The following is a 19,446-nucleotide window of genomic DNA, read 5'->3' as shown; positions in this document are numbered from 1 at the left end:
GCGTGGAAACCCAATCACAACTTAACAATCAATCCCGCGGGAACTCCGGATAAAAAGTAGCCTATATGTTATTCTAGGTCTTCAGCTACCTGCATACCAAATTTCATCGTAATCGCTTCAGTAGTTTTTGCGTGAAAGAGTAACAAACATCCATACTGACATCCTGACATACTCACAAACTTTCGCATTTACAATATTAGTAGGATATTGTGTTACTATAAAATTAAACCGTATATATGTATAACAAGCTGTAAATTGTATAGGAAGAACAATTGAAGCGCAAAATAAAACAAACGATTACACAAACATAAACAACACATATAATTTGACATAACATAAGGCGTTGTTATAAAAATCCTGAACCAACATAACCTAACGATAGAAATAATGACTGCTATGGAATCGTCAATGAAACTTGTCAAGCGAAAAGTGACATAAAATGGAAAGTGTTTCCGCTAAGGCAATATGACAGTACATCTTCAATTATGGTTTAAGTGACAAGTATCATTTATAATGCAACGTTTTGCGTAATTTTTGGAAACGATCTATATTTTTGTGTGTGTCAAAATTTGTGTACGCTAGTAAGAATATGTAGGTGGCGAAGGATATGTCTTCGTACATACATATCACGGTCACGTCTATATCCCGTGCGGGGTAAACAGAGCCAACAGTCTTGAAAAGATTGAAATAGTGACAAGGTAGCCTGTCGCCTAAAAGTAGAATCCCAAGTTTATAACCTATCCCTTAGTCGCCTTTTACGACATCCATGGGAATGAGATGGAGGGATCCTATTCGTTTTACTCCATACATAAATATAGTTAAGTCTATATTCCTTGCGGGGTAGACAGAGCCAACAGCCTTGAAAAGATTAAGAGGCCGCGTTCATCTGTATGGTTTATAGATAGAATTGAGATTTGAATAATGACAGGTTGCTAGCCCATCGCCTTCAAGTATATTTACAAGTTTATTATTTTTGTTATTTTATATATTTTATTAGATATTTTATATATGTTATTTTATATTTTTGATTATTAGAAATAACAAGAAATACACGTTGGAAGCCTGATTTGGTCAGAAATCACATGGCATTGTCAATGGAACTTCTTTCCCGAAGTCATCGGAACATGTTGGACTAGAGAAACGAGAACGCATACCGATGTGCACGCGATCAGTTATATCATTAACATAATAATCATGCGCAACTCGAGACTGCACAAGTGATGAGCGGACGCGGGAGAATGACTGGTCTAGAAATTTCTAATACAATAATTAGTTTTTTATACATATACTAGCGACCCGCCCCGGCTTCGCACAGGTGCAAAATTATAAATGTTATTATACATAAAAACCTTCCTCTTGAATCACCTTACCTGTTACAAAAAACCGCATCAAAATCCGTTGCGTAATTTTAAAGATTTAAGCATACAGACAAACAGACTAAAATAGCGACTTTGTTTTATACTATGTAGTGATAACAAATTACAATGAACTAAAACTAAGTGTTACTTTTAGTACTTAATCTTAAAAAAAGAAAATGAATTATTTGTTTATTTATTACAGTTTTTATGTATGTTTATTGTAATTATACTGTTTTGTGTAAGTATAAATATATTTATTCTGTTTGACTCGACCTAAAGTTTTGTCAGACACATTTGGGACCTTCATGCTACTAGAATTAAGTGCTATACATTTGTATTTTATACAATAAAGTATAAATAAATGAATGAATTATTAAAGACAAAGGATTGTAAAAAATATAAAAAAGATCTAAAATAAATGAAATATGATAAAGTTAGGCCTTATCAACATTATATCTAAATTTAGTTAAAAAAATAAAGACAATATTCCAATTCTGACTTCAAAAATCACAAAATCAAGTTAATAAATATATTTATATACTTTATACACGTTCGATTGTGTAAAACATACCAACATATAGCCACGGCTATATCCCTTACGGAGTAGACAGATAGATAAAACTCTTTATTGCACCATAAGAGTAAAACATACAAAACAGACAGAGATAGTACAAAGGCGGTCTTATCGCTAATGCAATCTCTTCCAGTCAACCTTTGGGTAGACAGAGCTAACAGTCTTGAAAAGACTGAAAGGCCACTTGCAGTACGACTTTATGGTTAAATTGAGATTCAAATTGTGACAGGTTGATAACCCATCGCCTACAATAGAACTACCAAGTAGATTTTGAAGTTTTAGTCAAAAGTGATAATTCACATGTTGTTAAAATGTACTTATAGCAAAAAATTCCAAGCCGTTGAGTAAATTAAATTAAATTTCATTTATTTCAGACAACAAAGATCCATATACAATTTTCAATAAAATCAAATAGATAAAATTAAATCAATATTAAATTAAAAATCAAATTGCAATCAAAATTTAAAAATAAAAATCAATCTATACTTAAATGAATTAATTAACCTTAATATAAAATACAAATAAAATAAGTTAAAATAACAACCATTTTAATAAATAAATTTAACGTCTTGTGACTTGAGAACATAGTGTTAATGCACTTGAAGTAATTACCACTGAATGTTACGGTCAAGTACCATAAATGCATAGTAGATGGCGCTGATAATAGTGCTAGGAAAACAAGGGGCCTGTTTCTAGAAAAGGCTAGGAATACATCCGGTTTACAGGTACCTACCCTCTTGGAACTAATAAGGAAAAATATGTACCTAATATCATAAGTTTAAAGTTGGTTGTTAAGGCCCTTCCATTATGAAAGACATGCATGCATAATCACGTCTACATTCCTGGCGGGGTACATAGAGCTGACAGTCTCGAAGGCGTATGTTCAGCTGTACGGCTTATGTTTTATTATTAACTAGCGCCCCGCCCCGGCTCCGCACGGGTGCAAAATAATAAATGTTATTATACATAAAAACCTTCCTCTTGAATTACTCTACCTGTTACAAAAAACGCATCAAAATCCGTTGCGTAATTTTAAAGATTTAAGCATACAGACAAACAGACTAAAATAGCGACTTTGTTTTATACTATGTAGTGATTAATTGTGAAATTCAAATAGACACGATTTGCTAGCCCATCACCTACAAGAGAAACCTCAAGTTTCAAGCCATTACTTTAGACGCCTTTTGCGACATCCACGGGTTAGAAATGGAGTGGTCCTATTCTTTACGTGGCCTTTTAAAACTGTCGGCTCTGTCTACCCCGCAAGGGATACAGACGGAATATATTCATGTATGTATCCGTTATAAAAACTAATCTCCTCGAGTAACATATCGCATATAAAAAAATCAAGTATTTTTCATCTCAATTAATTAATTACGTATTAAAATAAATTAAAAATATTAAATTAAATATATACGGGACAAATTACGCTGATTGAGTTAGCCTCGAAGTAAGTTCGAGATTTGTGTAACAAGATACTTTTTTTTTTTTTTTTACGTGTGGAAAGACCTTCGTCTACCCGGCCGGCTACGGGAAGTCGGACGGGTTATGTGGGGCTTGAACCCACTAAAACCACACGGTGCCATCGCCTACCGCTTCGTTGCCAGGAGTGTGAGCTGCCCTCGCTCATATTCCTGACGCGGCGGCCGCTTCCACGGCGGCCTCGGCTCGGCCGCTCTCCACGGAGCGTCCTGACCCGTCGGCCTTCAATTCTACTGTGTAACAAGATACTAACTCAACGATACTATATTTCATAATAAATACTTATAAAGATAAACATCCAAGACCCAGGCCCATCAGAAAAAGTTCGTTTCTCATCATGCCCTGGCCGGGATTCGAACCCGGGACCTACGGTGTCACAGACAAGCGTACTACAGCTGCGTCACGGAGGCCGTAGAATATCGTATTTCCGTGCCGTTTTCAGTAAACTACCGGCTTGAGTTCATAATAATATTGAGAGGATTAAAAATATACCCAAAAATGACCCACATTCAAGTTTACAAATCGCTTAACGGCTATACGGTAACGGGACGAAAAAACAAAACCAGTTTGGATATTGAGGTTAGTACTGTCGTGTGTAAATCCAATGTTTCGGTCATGGCCGAAAGGTCATTCAACTCTGGGATAATAACATTGGGCGCTTGGTGGTATTTTGTATGACATTGTTTTTTTTTTTTTTTGAGCGTTTTGTTTGTCGTCAAAATTTGTGAAAGGGTTTTAATTGGTTTAAATCGCTCATAATAGTTGCAGCGTGATGTTATATAGCCTAAAGCCTTCCTCGATAAATGGTCTTTCCAACACAAAAATAATTAAATTCAGCTTTATAATATTAGTATAGATTGATTAAAAATGTAAAAATTGATTAATATAATTTATAAGAAAGTAAGTTTACCTATTTGTTTGTTGTATTTTCACGCGTTATCTACTGTAGTAATCTGATTTTGCATATAAGATAATTTAGAGTCTGGAAAAGGATGTACGGAAAATTCTGTGCTTTTTGTAGGTTGCGCTTTATTCGCGGGCAAAAGCTAATATAATAACCAATATATTAAGAAAAAAGTTTCAAAATAGTAAGCATTTATTGTAAGATAGTTTTACTAATACTGGCTATGTAGGTAGGTATATTTAGAAAAATAAAATAATACTAGCTATAGTCATAAAAAAAAATACAGTCATAGCTAAAAGCGGCAGAAACCACCAAAACTCCTTTCTCTTTAATATTAAATAGACTTACCAATCGTCGTAAGAGATAGAGATCTTGTCATAAATGTGAAGGTTTTTCGTATTGTCTTTTCATTTAGGCGATGGCCTAGCAACTTAGGCTTAAGCGGACCCTGGGCTCCGAAACACTTCTGTGGAGGGTGCAACCGGGAACACGTAGAGATGAGAGAGAGATGGTCTAGCAACTTATCACTATCTGAATCTCAATTCCATCATTAAGCCACCCAGCTGAACGTGGCATTTGGTCTTTTCGAGAATATATATCCTACTACTATTATAAAGGCGAAAGTTTGTATGGATGTTTGTTACTCTTTCACGCAAAAACTACTGAACCGATTACCATGAAATTTGGTATGTAGGTAGCTGAAGACCCAGAATAACACATAGGCTACTTTTTATCCCAGAGTTCCCGCGGGATTGATAGGGTTTCCATGCGGACGAAGTCGCGGGCGGCCTCTAGTGTGACATACCTATATTCTATCACTAAGCCATCCAGTTTAATGTGGCATTTGGTATTTTTCGAGGTTATAAATGTGACATACCTATGCATGTGTGTTTATAAGGAAAATCTTTTAATTCTTGCAAATTGGTTGTCACAGGAATCGTAATTATTACGGACATTTGGTACAGTGGTCACACAACTTTCACCGTTTGGAATTTCGTATGACTAAGTTTTGTGACGCATTCGTTGAAAGTAAACAGGATAATAATGCAAGAAAGTTAATTACTAAGAACATAAATATATTATTATTACGTCTATATCGCTGGTGGGGTAGACAGAGCCAACAGTTTTGAATAAAAGATAGACCACATTGCCATCAAAATATTAGCAATTTAAAAATATACATTATACATTCCCAGATTGTTTTTATTTGCAACCACATTGTTGCTTAAATTTTATTTTATTGATAATGCTAATATTGTGGTGTAAAAAACGCATTTCTATGTTTGTTAATAAAACAGTGACTCACACTTATTTCTTTGTCTTCTAAGTAACATACCTACGTGCCTTTATATTTTTTTCAAAGTAATTTTTTTTTTACTTTAAATTTAATCCCTAACATCACTCTTACATTTTTATCAACGTTCCTTTAGAATTTAATCATTCACGTACGTAAGGAACACTTACTTAAATCCTACTAGTGAGTATGTCAGATTATCCGTATGGATGTTTGTTACTCTTTCACGCAAAAACTACTGAACCGATTCCGATGAAATTTGGTATGTAGGTAGCTGAAGACCCAGAATAACATATAGGCTACTTTTTATCCCGGAGTTCCCGTGGAATTAATTACACGCGGACGAAGTCGCGGGCGGCCTAGTCTAGTAGGAAATAATTTAGACTTCCTGATGCCAGTCTCCTTCATGAACAGTTAATGCATACATACATATGGTCACGTCTAAATCCCTTGCGGGGTAGACAGAGCCAAAAGTCTTGAAAAGACTGAATGACCACGTTCAGCTATTTGGCTTAACGATAGAATTGAGATTCAACTAGTGACAGGTTGCTAGCCCATCGCCTAAAAAATTATCCCAAGTTTGTAAGCCTATCCCTTAGTCGCCTTTTACGACATCCATGGGAAAGAGATGGAGTGGTCCTATTCTTTTTTGTATTGGTGCCGGGAACCAAACGTACAAGTTAATGCACTTGCTCTTTATACTATGGTCTATGGTCACTTTGACAGTCTATGAAGATTTATTCCTACTCAAAGGCGGTCGTACATACTTACATGGCGAAATTATTATTTCTCCGATTCAATAAAATCCATCGTTGTAACGGTGTCATCCGCCTCTTGGGTTAACGATGTTTAACGGGTCTCTTTTTACTGGAAGATCTACCGGTTTTTACTTGTTTATCGGTCATCCATATTTGATCAAGTTTGGAAACTGTTAAACTTTAGTCAGTTAGTTTAAGAAAATAACAAACTTTTTATCTAATGATGATAATATTGTTATATTTTTTTTTATATTGCCACAATCAAGTAAATCAGTATTGGTGCCGCGAACCACACGACTCCATTATTTTACCATGGATGTTGTATAAGGCGACTAAGGGATAGGCTTACAAACTTGGGATTCTTTTTTAGGCGATGGGCTAGCAACCTGTCACTATTAGAATCTCAATTCTATCATTAAGCCAAATAGCTGAGCGTGGCCTATCAGTCTTTTTAAGACTGTTGACTCTGTCTACCCCGCAAGCGATATAGACGTGACCATATGTATGTAACTTTGTCTACAAATTTCCGATTAACCAAAATTATTCTCTTTTATTTGAGTCTAATATTTTGTTTGTTTTGTTCTCAGGTAGCGCTCGTGTGCTTCAAGATGACGCGTCGAAAAAGTGTGTGTTTAAAGTGGACTTTAGTTTTATTAGTTGTTATATTTTGTCCATCAGTGTGCCCGCGACCACAAGACTCTTCTCCGTCTTTGATAGGCAGTACAACAATAAACATTGACAAAGATAAACCAACAGAAAATCCTATAAGGTATAAATATAGAAGTCATAGCATAAGTTTTAATAATACTAAGTTACCTTTAGTTTTCAGTCATGTGAATAAGTTTAATACTAGTAAAACAGATATCCCAATAAATGTTAATGTGGATAATAAGCACGTCTTTAACAATACGGTTAGTCTTAATAATGAATTAGATACTAAGCCTTCATATACTCACAGAAAAAATCGTTTAATATCAGCAATCTATTCCAACGATCCAAATGTATCTCAGCACTTGCAAAATGGTCTTCCATATGACATTAATATACCAAAAAATATAATAACCAATAAAAACGTAACAAATGATAAAAGAAAACCAGCTATTAAAAAAGTTTTAACGAAATGGACCGATAGTACAAAGGATGAATACTTTGATTTCACATATGAAACTACTACATCTAACGAAAATCACGACTTGATAGCAATAAAAAATGTCCATGTTGGACTCTCTAGTAAAGAAAGCGAAGAAAATACTGATGCAGCGGAAAAAATATTCAATCCTCAAGATCTAAAAAAATTATATGAACTGTTTCAAAAAAAGAAAAAACATAAACCGCAAAAGCCTGATATGGTTCACGTATATTCAGACAATATCCATGTTACTGACACATACTCACATCCTTCCCCACGGCCTACTTACATTTTCAGTACACCTAAACCTACACCTATCATCACAAATGTAGGAGAACCCAAACCTTGGTCTAAACCAGGTTATCATCAAGTACATCGTAGACCAACTACGCAAAAGCCTAATATAATTACAAAACCACTTCATAATCAATATAACTATCATAATTCAGTTCATAATACCTATCCACATTACCCAGACAATGATTTCGGGGTCACTACTTTCCCACCTTCTACAGCCTATACAGACAGAATAGTAATAAGACCGGAAGAATACAGCGGTTCACCTGACGAATGTCCAACGATTTTTCTAACTTTGAATAACACATTTGAAGGGCAGGCCAAAGAAGCATGTCCCGATTTAAACATAGCTGTAAATACTAATGTCGTTAACAAAAATGTTGTAATAGAAACTGAGGAAGATGAATCAGAAGGTATTTTCCCAGGAGGTTTTGGTGTTCCTTATGAAGATGAGTCTGGTGATGAGGAAGGTTACAGCAATTACGATTCAGATGAAAATCAAGAACAAACCGAAAGTGAATCCATTGAAGCACTGGACTTGACAAACTATAACGCTAATTCGATTCCAACTGAATCTTCTGAACCAGTTGTTTCGGCATCGAACCCTTTATCATCAATTCAAAAACCCGGTCATCACCGTCCAGACGACGATGATGATATATTTAGCATATCTCCGTTGCTATCATTTTTTAAACCAGCAATTAATGCAATGAGCTATATTGCTAACATAAATCCATTTACATTTGGCTTATTTTCATTACTTTTATCACCCTTGATGTTTATTTTCGCTGGCACATCAGGTGTTGCTGCTTTATTCGCTCCGTGGGCCTTCTCTGGCAGGGAAGCCCCAAAAGTGGTAGTTCATGCATACCGTCCACATTGGCAATGGGATAATCAATTGAAAACGTGGCAATTACACACATTTGAAAATTTAAACGATAAGTCTTGGCGAGCAGAATCTTGGGAATCCAGAAGTAGTAGAGAAACTGAAGATGCAGTTTCACCGAAACCAACATTTTTATCAAATTTTAAAGAATGGATGAAGAGATTTACCAAAATATTAAGAGAAAAACAGAACAGTAAAAAGCAGCCAGAAAACTTAAATATTCATAGAAAGAATAGGAGAAAGAAAAGAGAGACGTGGACGAAGCGAGTGAAGTAGTTATAGTCATACGTATTTATATTAATTTTAATGAGCATTATATTCATTATGGATAATTGAATATAAAAATTACAAACAAAATACATACAAAAAGTAATATAGATAGCTAAGTTACCCATATAATTTTATTTTCTTCTTATTTTATCCTTAATTCAATAACTTATTTAAAAAATAATGAGAAAAATATTAAGGAGACCTGTTATTGTTTCTTGATAAATTAATTTTTAAATTGTTAGGTAAAATATTTATTTAGATTATAGACGTAGATGGTTTGATTTTGTTTTAATTATGTTTAACGTATTTAACAATTATTTAATCAAATCTGGGTTACAAGGAATAATATTTTGCATACATTATTAATGTCGTATGGAAGATTTGTACCCTGGTACTTTAAATATTTTCAACTTGTGTCAAAATAAAGGATACCGAAAAAAGCTAAAACGCAAAAATGGTTTATTATGTTCTTTGCTCAGCCTTTTTTTCTGACGAGGATAAGGCACACTATTAGAACTGCTCCATTTTGTCCAGTGGAAGTTGTTGAAAAATTCATAGTGAACTTTAGCACCAAATTGACCGTAAAAATTTTTACATACATAGGTACATATAACGCGTCGTTTATTACCCTTGCGGGGTAGAAAGCGCCAATAGTCTTGAAAGACTGATAAGCCACGTTCTGCTGTTTGGCTTTATGATAGAATTGAGATTCAAATAGTGACAGCTTGCTAGCCCATCGTCTAAAAGAAGAATCCCATACAGTGTTAGCATTATAGACAGACAGCTGACTATGAAAACTACATCATTTGATTTTGAATCCGAACTTTTTAAGGCATCTTGATTAACAGCTCTATCACCGGCGCTCTTCAAGGTATTCTTTAGATTATTAGTTGTCTTTGATGTAACGATCACTTTTTGTGACAAGATTTAGTTGTGACAAAAGTATGTAAAATTAAATTGCATAGCGTAAAAATTTTTACATTAATGTAAACAAATGTGAATCCAGTATTATGTAATCGATATATTTTATAAAACATAATAAAAAAATTATATACACTTTTAATTATTAAAACTATATAAGTTAACTAAATTATGTGTGAATTTCACCATAACTTTGTATATTAATATATTTACAGTTTGTGATTTTAAACTTTAAAAAGTGATTTGGCAGCATTATACGATTTGGTTGTCATTATTGTAATTTGGTGCAACTCACAATATAAGTATGTATACAATTATATTAAGTGTACATTGAACCGTAATACACTAAAGTAAGTCAACAATATTATTGTAAGTCTTAACTATAACCAAACTCAGTATGAGGTAATTCAAACTAAATCCTGATGTTATATAATATGCGAAAAAACGTTTTTCCTTTTACGCGTTATCTACAAAACCGAACTTCGTTAAATTTTAAATTTTTCATTTATTCGCGATTAAAACTAGTGCCTGGCAAAAGCCTGTATTTTTTGTAGGTAGGCTGTCGGTTGCGCTAAATTTGAAAGGGCCAAATTTGAATTGTGTGTATTGTAATATATAAATTTAATTATAAGTAAATTATTGGAATTATTATTGAATATGTAGATAAAAACAATCATTTTTTAATTATTCTCTAGAACAATAACTCGATAATGTGATGTAAATTGAATAAAAATAATACAAATAAAAAAATAGTTTTATAAGATAAATTAGTATTTCAAACATTATTTCTTAGCTAAACTCTAATGAATGGTGGTAAAACTGACATTTTAATTTCTTTTTAATTTTTAATTGTTTTTATAATTCAATATTTCAAATTTTCCTTGCTCTGTAAACTATCTTTATTTCTTCATCAAATATAAATTTATACAAAAATAAATAAAATATAAGCGACGCTATGTGTTTTCATTGGTATTGCCATTAACTTGAAAATTAAATATTGTGTGTACAAATATTTTAAAATATAAAAATTACATGTTAACTTGGTATATTATTTAGGTTATTAAAACAGTTCTATTCATATGTCAAGTGAAACTCTATTGACTGACGATTATCCGGAAAATGTTCTCTCCATGGAAGAGTTCTGGATACACCTGGCATCTTTATCCAGCATAAGTCAGATGTTACTCGCCTCTGACATCTACAATCCGGTCATCAGAAGATCCTCAGCATCATAATAATGTTATAGTATTTGGTTTCTTTACAATGTTATATTTCGTCGTAAGAGCATATATTTCAAAAACGAGTATATTGCACTTAATTAATAAACTTGTACTTAACGAATTATATCCCTTTTCTTATTCTCTTATAACAAAAAAAGTATCTAATTAAACAATTTCATCAAAGTTGATTAAACAGATACGCCATATATATTTTATAAGTTATTTAGCTTGTGCGGTGATGTATGTCATAAAATAAAATGTTGAACTTAATGAATTAAATTTAAAAGATTATTTTTCATGTTTCAGGGAACTCAGCACGAGAAATCAAGATGGTCAAGAAAAAGCGGAACAAAAACAACCGATCCCAGCAGAAAACCAAGCAGAAAACCAAAACTCAGGAAGAGAAGTTAAAAATAAAGCACCCATAAGAGAGTCGATTAAATTTGTAGCTAATCAATTGCTACAAAAGTCTTCAAATAATACAGATGAAGCATCTATTGTGATTGACACAAGAATACCTCCAAAAATAAAAAATCAAGTGACTAACAAGCACAGTATTAAAACAAGAAACGATGATGGAGATGAACCAATGGAAAACGGTCACGCGGGCATCGCAGTTCCAGTTACCATGGAAGATTTGGAAAAAGAAAATAAAATAAGTGAATCTTCAACTTCAAATGAAGGTATTTCTACATGGGTTCTACTGAGTAATCCCACCAACTTTACTGGATCTACGGAACCTACCAAAGTTGAGTCGTCTACTAAGAAACAAAAGCCAACAACACCGAAAAATAAACTAAAGCGGCCACAAAATAAAAATCCAATTATCAAGCGTCCGATAATAGGCAGCACTAATAAGTCTGATTTAGTTGCGGGTGGATCAGCCATAAATGAAAATGTTTACAATAAAATTAAAGATACAGTTTTGTCAAACGTTCAGAAAAATAAAGTTTCTACCACTCAACGTACAACCACCGTAAGCAGCACGTCACCGCCGACTACAACTGAAGTTCTTACGACAAAAAAAGAAGTAACAAAAGTAGTTAGCACCTCTACATTATCGCCTGTTGTTAAAATCACTTCCAAACCATCAAAAAAGAAAAATAAAAACAAACATAAAACAACTAGTACTACTTTAGCTCCAGTTGAAAATGAATCTGCCTTGCTGCCAATGGAACCTAAAGAACAAGAAATTGAATTAGAAATCAGCACTCCCGCGACTACTACAAAGAAGCCTAAACGTAGTTCAACAAGGAAGAAGAATAAAACAAAAAAACGCAAAACGTCTAAGAAACCAGAAACTGAAGCATCTGTTTCAGATAATAAAACTTCAAGCAATAAGACAAAATCAGCAAAGCCAGCAAAAAAACCAACAAGTATAACAGGTCCATTTACAACCCAAATTTATAATTACCTTTCGAGAGAAGTTATGCCTGTTGGAGTGGGAGTCATAGGTCTTGCTAGTTTGGTTGGGCTAGCCAGTTACTTCCTATATCCATTTTCAACACCCGTGCGAAGAAATTTCGAGGTCGACAAAAAAGATAACTTGTATAAAAATAATGCTGAAGAATATGCAATCGAAGGTAATGGACAAGCTGAAGAGGACATGCTTGGAACTGTTCTTGCTGGTATGCCGGCACACGCAAAACAAAAAATTAACCCATATGCTGGCCAAACTGTTGCACATGGAAATACCCGATACACTGTTAAGAAAGAACAAGATATTAGATATCGTCACGTCGCTGCAAATCGTGAACCAAATTATAATCTACACTACCCACAGCAAAAGACCGGAATTGCTCATGGTGCAGTGTACTCCAAACCGGTAAATTATAATCCGCTTCAGTATGAAACTAGAAATATTTACACTACAGAAAGTAAATATACATATGATAAGGGAGCCAGTGCATATACACCTTATCCTGCTGTCGAGCCTATTTATGCAGCACCTCAAACTGGTCCATCAGCTGGATCTAGCTATGGAAGCGACGCATCCAATTCTGTGGTATACGGAGTTAAACCTAATTCTGACACTGATTTTAGACCAGTGTATCCTTTTGAGGGACATATTTATAGTGAAACGACTAGTAACCCAGCGACTTACTCTCCAACATCTATGTACTTGGGCTCAAATGATGACTCCGATGATACAGAGAACAGTAAATATGAGGAAAATGAAAGCAATGGTGAGGAGGTTGATAATAAATTTGTAGTTGGTAATGTACCAAAAGAATTATCGGATTCTGCTACTCCGGCCGTTGTTCCAGAACATGGACCTAGAAAATTAAGGAGAAGACGACATGCTATCAATAAAAGAAGTGTTCGGGGTAATATTGAAGAAATCTTAAATGATGCTAAAAACAGGAAAGATATTTTTATTAGTAATGAAATAGACGATTCTTTTGGTTATGTAAAGCATATATCATCATTAACCAATGAAGTCTCAGCAAATAATGAAATGACAGTACAACCTGAATCTAAAGATTTTTACACAATATACGCAGAACCAGCTAATCCGTCAGTAGATCAGAAGACAACATCTACAGATGTACCTAGCACGTTTAAAAATGACGTTGTTGAAAGCGTGTCTACAGTTCCAATAAATAATTATCAAGAAAAATCAACAACTGAGGCTACCATGACTAATGTCCAAGACGTAACAACAAAAGCTTTTAAAGTTTACGAAGTGTTCTCAACTAAAACCGATGAACAAAGCAGTCCTATAGTGAAAGACATCACAGCACCGCAAGAAACAACATCAGTTAAAAACATGATGACAGAAACGACTACGGAATTAAAATCAGAAACAACATCAACAATGCCTCCGTCTGTTTCAGCTGTTTCGGAACAAAATCCACCAAAAAGTACAACGAATTTTATTGACACATCAGACGTAGTAACATATCCCCCGCCTAATTCAGAAAATGGATTCTTTTCTTTGTTAAAACGTTTCTTGGAATTTAAATACAGGCTTGGATTGAGCATACTTCAAACGACTTCAGATAATTTGAAAAGGTATTTAGAAGGTACGGTACACAATGTAGCTAAGGCATCTTAGAATATAAAAACATATTTTTTTAACTATTAAGATACTCACCGAAAAAATATTTAATTTCTTAAGTATTTTGGTATTGTAAGACTTCCATTTTGATTATGTTGCATCAAAATTTGAATAAACAGGGATTATAAGAATAAAACTGTTGATAAACATTATTTTTGGAGCTATTTTATATTTTCAGAATGTTAGCCTCGTTGACATGAGGAAAGCCTACTGAATTTATATTGTGATAAAGTTGTATTTTTTTTCTAAAACATAGGTCTCATTGATATCGAGTTTTGAAAATTTAAGAATTTAATAATCGATTCCTATATTTGATTTATCATGCATATATTTTTTAAGCTAAAAATAATATAATAAAATCATTGTAAATATCAAAATAAAATATTTTTAATAAAATTAAACATATGCTATTTTATTTTCCTTTTCACCATTGTTATTGCTAACTACTCAACTAAAGTATGAGAGGGTTAATATAAAAAAAAAAAAAAAAACAAAAATTATTTATTTCAATAATCATTGTCATTACACAATAATGTCAAAATATCTCCTAGATTTTTTAAACCTTAATATTTATATTGTCTCCTTTCTCCTGGCGACAGTCCTGGTTATATCCTTTCTTCTTTCAGGACGTAAGAGGCGACCTCTACTAGAGCCAGAATCTACTTTCAAACCCCTGAGATTTGGGAATTAGTGATTTTTACTTCTTTGATTAACTAGCGACATCTCTTATTCGGATGTAAAACAACTTAATAGGTATTCACAACACAAACAGCGCATTTACGAACATAAGTTCGTTTAGTTTAGCGTTTACTCAACAGATGGCTCTTACAGAATATTTAGAATTTTTTGATCATGACAAACTTCTTAATTTTTCTTCTTATATTTTTTGTTTAGTTTACGAGTTCCTATTAATGTAGTCAAATACGAGTAATGGGAATAATAATTTTACTAATCTTTACCCGGAGTAGGTTTGATTCAATAATAAAATTTTACGGCTTATCCTATTTTGAAAATAAATCTACTATTCCTCTGTGGCCATTGTAAATTTTTCGTTTCATTTTAGTCTTAACTTATTAATGTCGTTGACTGTACCAAATAACTAATATTGCGGCAGTAACGAAGAAACCCGTGTGACGTGCCAGTAAGTAATATTGTTGCACGTTGAACACGTAGTACATACATACAGCGTGGTTACCTCACTTCGCACCATTTACTTTAAATATTATATAAGCTGTTGATTAAAAATTAATCTTAACAATTCATGCATTAAATAATTTCCATATTATTAACAGGTTTTCATGGTTTAATTTACAATCATTCATACAAAAAATAATAATGATAATTCAGACATAAATTCAGAAACTGTTATAAAATTCGATATTTTTATTCATTATTATAGGATACTTCATATCGCTTAATAATTGTCAAATCTTTTGGTTTCACAACATTGGTTGACGTCAAATAAATTACTTAAAACTAAGTTTACTGCCGCTTCCAAAACGTCAGTGCAGAAGAAGCGGTAACAAACTGCATTGCAGCGAATACATTGTTCAGATTAATTTATTTTAATATTGAGATTTAGAATAACATATTGAGAATTTTATAATAATTAATTTTTATTTTTTTATGGATTGCCAATTTTAAATAGATTCATGTACAGAGTGTACTGATACATCGTCATAACTAAAAATATATAATCTACGGTAGGTACGCTACGTTCCATTGAATTGCTCATTAAACAAATCAAGTAACAAAATTGCGCGCATCCTCACCTCACCGCGTATCGGCAAGTGATTTCCCGATTCCCATTTCCCAAATTCCCGCAGTGACGTAAGCTTGTTATCGGTAAAGCGGTTAGCCGCCTCTATTATTGCTGTCGAGTGCCTCTGAGCGCATTTTCTAGTTTCCGAATCCCGATGGACGGTCAATTAGTTAAAAGCGTTGACTAATCTTTTGATAGTGAACGGTTGAAACGCTGGAAGGTTTAAAAACACACGTCTTTTTCTGTTACGGACCAGCCAGAGCTAAGTCTCGGAAAGACCGAGACCACCATTGATTGAAATTGAATTGAGATTGTGAAATAAAACTTTGTTTCTGTATTTCCAAGTTTATAAAGACTTTCTTTTTGTAGCTACCAGACTTGTATAGCTTGCTTTAGATGATTTTATAAACGAACTCCCTTAGTCGTCTTTTTACGACATTCATGTTGGTTTCGCAGCGAAGAAAATACATAGTGTATGCCAGCTTCTTCTCTTCCCTGTAGACTGTAAAAGTCAATCAAGGTGATGGCAAGTTCAACTTTTATGTGATTGGCTAGCAATCTGTCACTATTTTTTTCTATATAATAGACTAGAGTCTGCCCGCGACTTCGTCCGCATGGAAACCCTATCAATCCTGCGGGCACTCCGGGATAAAAAGTAGCCTACATGTTATTCTGGGGTCTTCAGCTATCTACATACCAAATTTCATCGTAATCGGTTCAGTAGTTTTTGCGGGAATCAGTAACAAACATCCATACTCACATCCTGACATACTCACAAACTTTCGCATTTATAATATTAGTAGAATTTGAGTGCGTTTAACCTCAATCTGCCTGGTGTTAAGCAAGATGAGGCCTAAGGTGGTTCACGCAAGCTCACATAATGACTAATCACTCTTGCCTTGAAAATCCCCAAATTATAAATATGTAGGGGAAAAGAGATGCAGGTAATGTGAATTAATTTTTAGGCAACGGTAATGTTACGAAGAAGATTTTCGAAAATGTTTACGAAAGAATCCACAAATGGATTCACTAGATCTTACACAAATAGAAATAGATATGCAGCCGGGGCACACTAGGGTCATTCCCTTTTATAGACGTCGGGGAAGGAAAACATTAACCCTTCACTTTCCTTAGTGGCATCCCGACCGTACGAAGGTTTATTATTTAAGGGTTAACCGTTGTTTTCATTGGTATTAGGTTTATTAGGGTAAGGTCCCTCCGATGAGCTCTATTGGATTCTTTTTTACGTTTTTGTCCTCTATCAATGGAGTGTTAATTGTTTTTTTTTCTAGCTAAAGACGCCATTAAATTTGATATAACAACGGGTTCTTTGGTTCGGTATTAGATTTTTATAAAAATGTCTGATTTGATGATTCTATACATTGGTCTGTAAAGTAATAAACTCTAATATCTGAAATATTTTTACATAGATTCATGTACATTTAATTGTCTATATCCCTTACGGGGTGGACGAACCCAACAGTATTGAAAAGACTGATAGGCCCACGTTCTAACACCTTTTTAGCTTAATGATAGAATTGAGATTCATATAGTAACAGGTTGCTAGCGCATCGCCTAAAAGAAGCATCCCAAGTTTAAAAGCCTATCTCTTAGTTGCTTTTTTCGACATCCATGGCAAAGAGATGGATATTGTTCAAAAGTTATTTAATACTTTTCGAATTGCAATCAAAATATCAGACCAGGTATCAAACCAGTCACTGTCACACACAACCCAACTTTGATATAGAAATATACGAGTTTAAAGATAGTTTTAAAAATCAGAAGTTTACTCATCCAGCCAACTACCTTGATTGAATTATACCTACCACGTGCATAAGTCATTTTTAACAAACTTTTAATATCGCCGTGGATGCAACTCGTCATCCTAACTGGTAACCAGATACATAGTACAATTAAATTAAAAATAAAGAAAAAAACAATAAAAAGCGACATTGAAAAAAACCCACACGCGACCCGACCTCATAAATTTAACACTTAGAGCACGCGTTATAAATCTCATTGTTGCAACTAAATCAACAAATGGTTATATAACGGCGACAACAATCGACCACAATACAACAGCGCAAGTTGTCTCCAAAACTCAATGAAATTTGTGTAGAGTATTGACGCTATAGATTTATAGCCACAGCATTAGGATTTTTGCGGCCGAACAGTGGCGTGCGTGGAGTGGCATTATGTTATAAAAAACTAGCTGTCCCAGCAAACGTTGTTTTGCCATATAAATAATTCTTTAAAGTAATTTATAGTTAAAAAAAATGTTAAGGGTGGACAACCCTTATCACGAAGGGGTATGAAAAATAGATGTTGGCCGATTCTCAGACCTGCTCAATATGCTCACAAAATTTTATGAGAATCGGTCAAGCCATTTCGGAGGAGTACGGGAACGAACATTGTGACACGAGAATTTTATATACATATAAGATTTATTTTGATAAGTCAACAGATTGATCAAGATTGGAGTCTCTTTATGAATAGTGAATCGTAATCTTTTGGGGGATTGGATGGGAATGGGATTCCCTGAGCTTATCCTCAGGGAAGTCGTAACCGGGACTAATGTCGGTAGGATAATTATAAGTTCCAGTAGGACATCGGGTACTATCGCATCAGCGACAACGTTTATAGAGATTACCTATTAATTTTTAATCTTTTTTATGTACCTAGTAACATAATCATCATCATCTCAGTCATCGTCTTTGACCACGTATAATAAATCAGGTTTTTACACAAATCGGTGCCGTGTGGTTCCGGCACCAATACAAAAAAGAATAGGACCACTACATCTTTTTCCCATGGATGCCGTAAAAGGCGACTAAGGGATAGGCTTGTAAACTTGAGATATTTTTTTTAAGGCGATGGGCTAGCAACCTGTCACTATTTGAATCTCAATTTTATCAGAAAGCCAATTAGCTGAACGTGGCCAATCAGTCTTTTTTCAGGGCTCTACCCCGCATGGCATATAGACGTGAATATATGTACATATGTATGTATGTATGTACAATTCCCGTCCGACTACTTTGCAGTGAATTAATCAAGTTTCCATTTTGAAAATGTGTTTTTCAAAATAAGATAACAAAATAGCTACTCCATTGTTTTCGCTGTGCCCTCTACCCTCCGCACGGCACATTACCCCCGACGGGTACCATTCGATAATATTCTCATTTTATTTTATTAAATCCCCCGACCCCAAATTTCCGAACCGACGATTCCCTTTTCATGCCTTACTCGAGATTTCGACACATAATTTGTTGATTTAATGAACTATACGCTTCATAGAATAGGAAATGGGTCACTATTGTCGGTCTATCGCGTCGGCCAAAATGAGATATTGAATAAAATACCGCTGAAGATATTTTGATTCGGAAAAAGGATATTTTTATAAAAATATAATAAAAATTTGAATCTCAATTCTATCATTAAGCCAAATAGCTGAACGTGGCCATTCAGTCTTTTCGAGACTGTTGGCTCTGTCTACCCCGCAAGGGATATAGACGTGACCATATGTATGGATG

At 34.1% G+C, this 19,446-nt stretch overlaps 1 protein-coding gene across 2 annotated transcripts in view; it reads left to right on the top strand.

Moving 5' to 3' along the window:
- LOC106139738 (uncharacterized) overlaps positions 1-14,413 on the top strand; it is a 34,259-nt gene extending 19,846 nt beyond the window's left edge. For both annotated transcript variants that reach the window (XM_060948287.1, XM_013341241.2), the window contains 2 exons: positions 6,958-7,139; positions 11,400-14,413. In XM_060948287.1, the coding sequence (XP_060804270.1) occupies positions 6,958-7,139; positions 11,400-14,151 (2,934 nt within the window). In that variant the 3' untranslated portion in view covers positions 14,152-14,413. The remainder of the gene's footprint in view (positions 1-6,957; positions 7,140-11,399) is intronic.
- The last annotated feature ends 5,033 nt before the right edge of the window (positions 14,414-19,446 follow it).

The sequence above is a fragment of the Amyelois transitella genome, chromosome 15, assembly GCF_032362555.1.
Source record: "Amyelois transitella isolate CPQ chromosome 15, ilAmyTran1.1, whole genome shotgun sequence".
NCBI classification, from domain to species: Eukaryota; Metazoa; Arthropoda; class Insecta; order Lepidoptera; family Pyralidae; genus Amyelois; species Amyelois transitella.
This window is presented reverse-complemented; position numbering and strand designations above follow the sequence as displayed.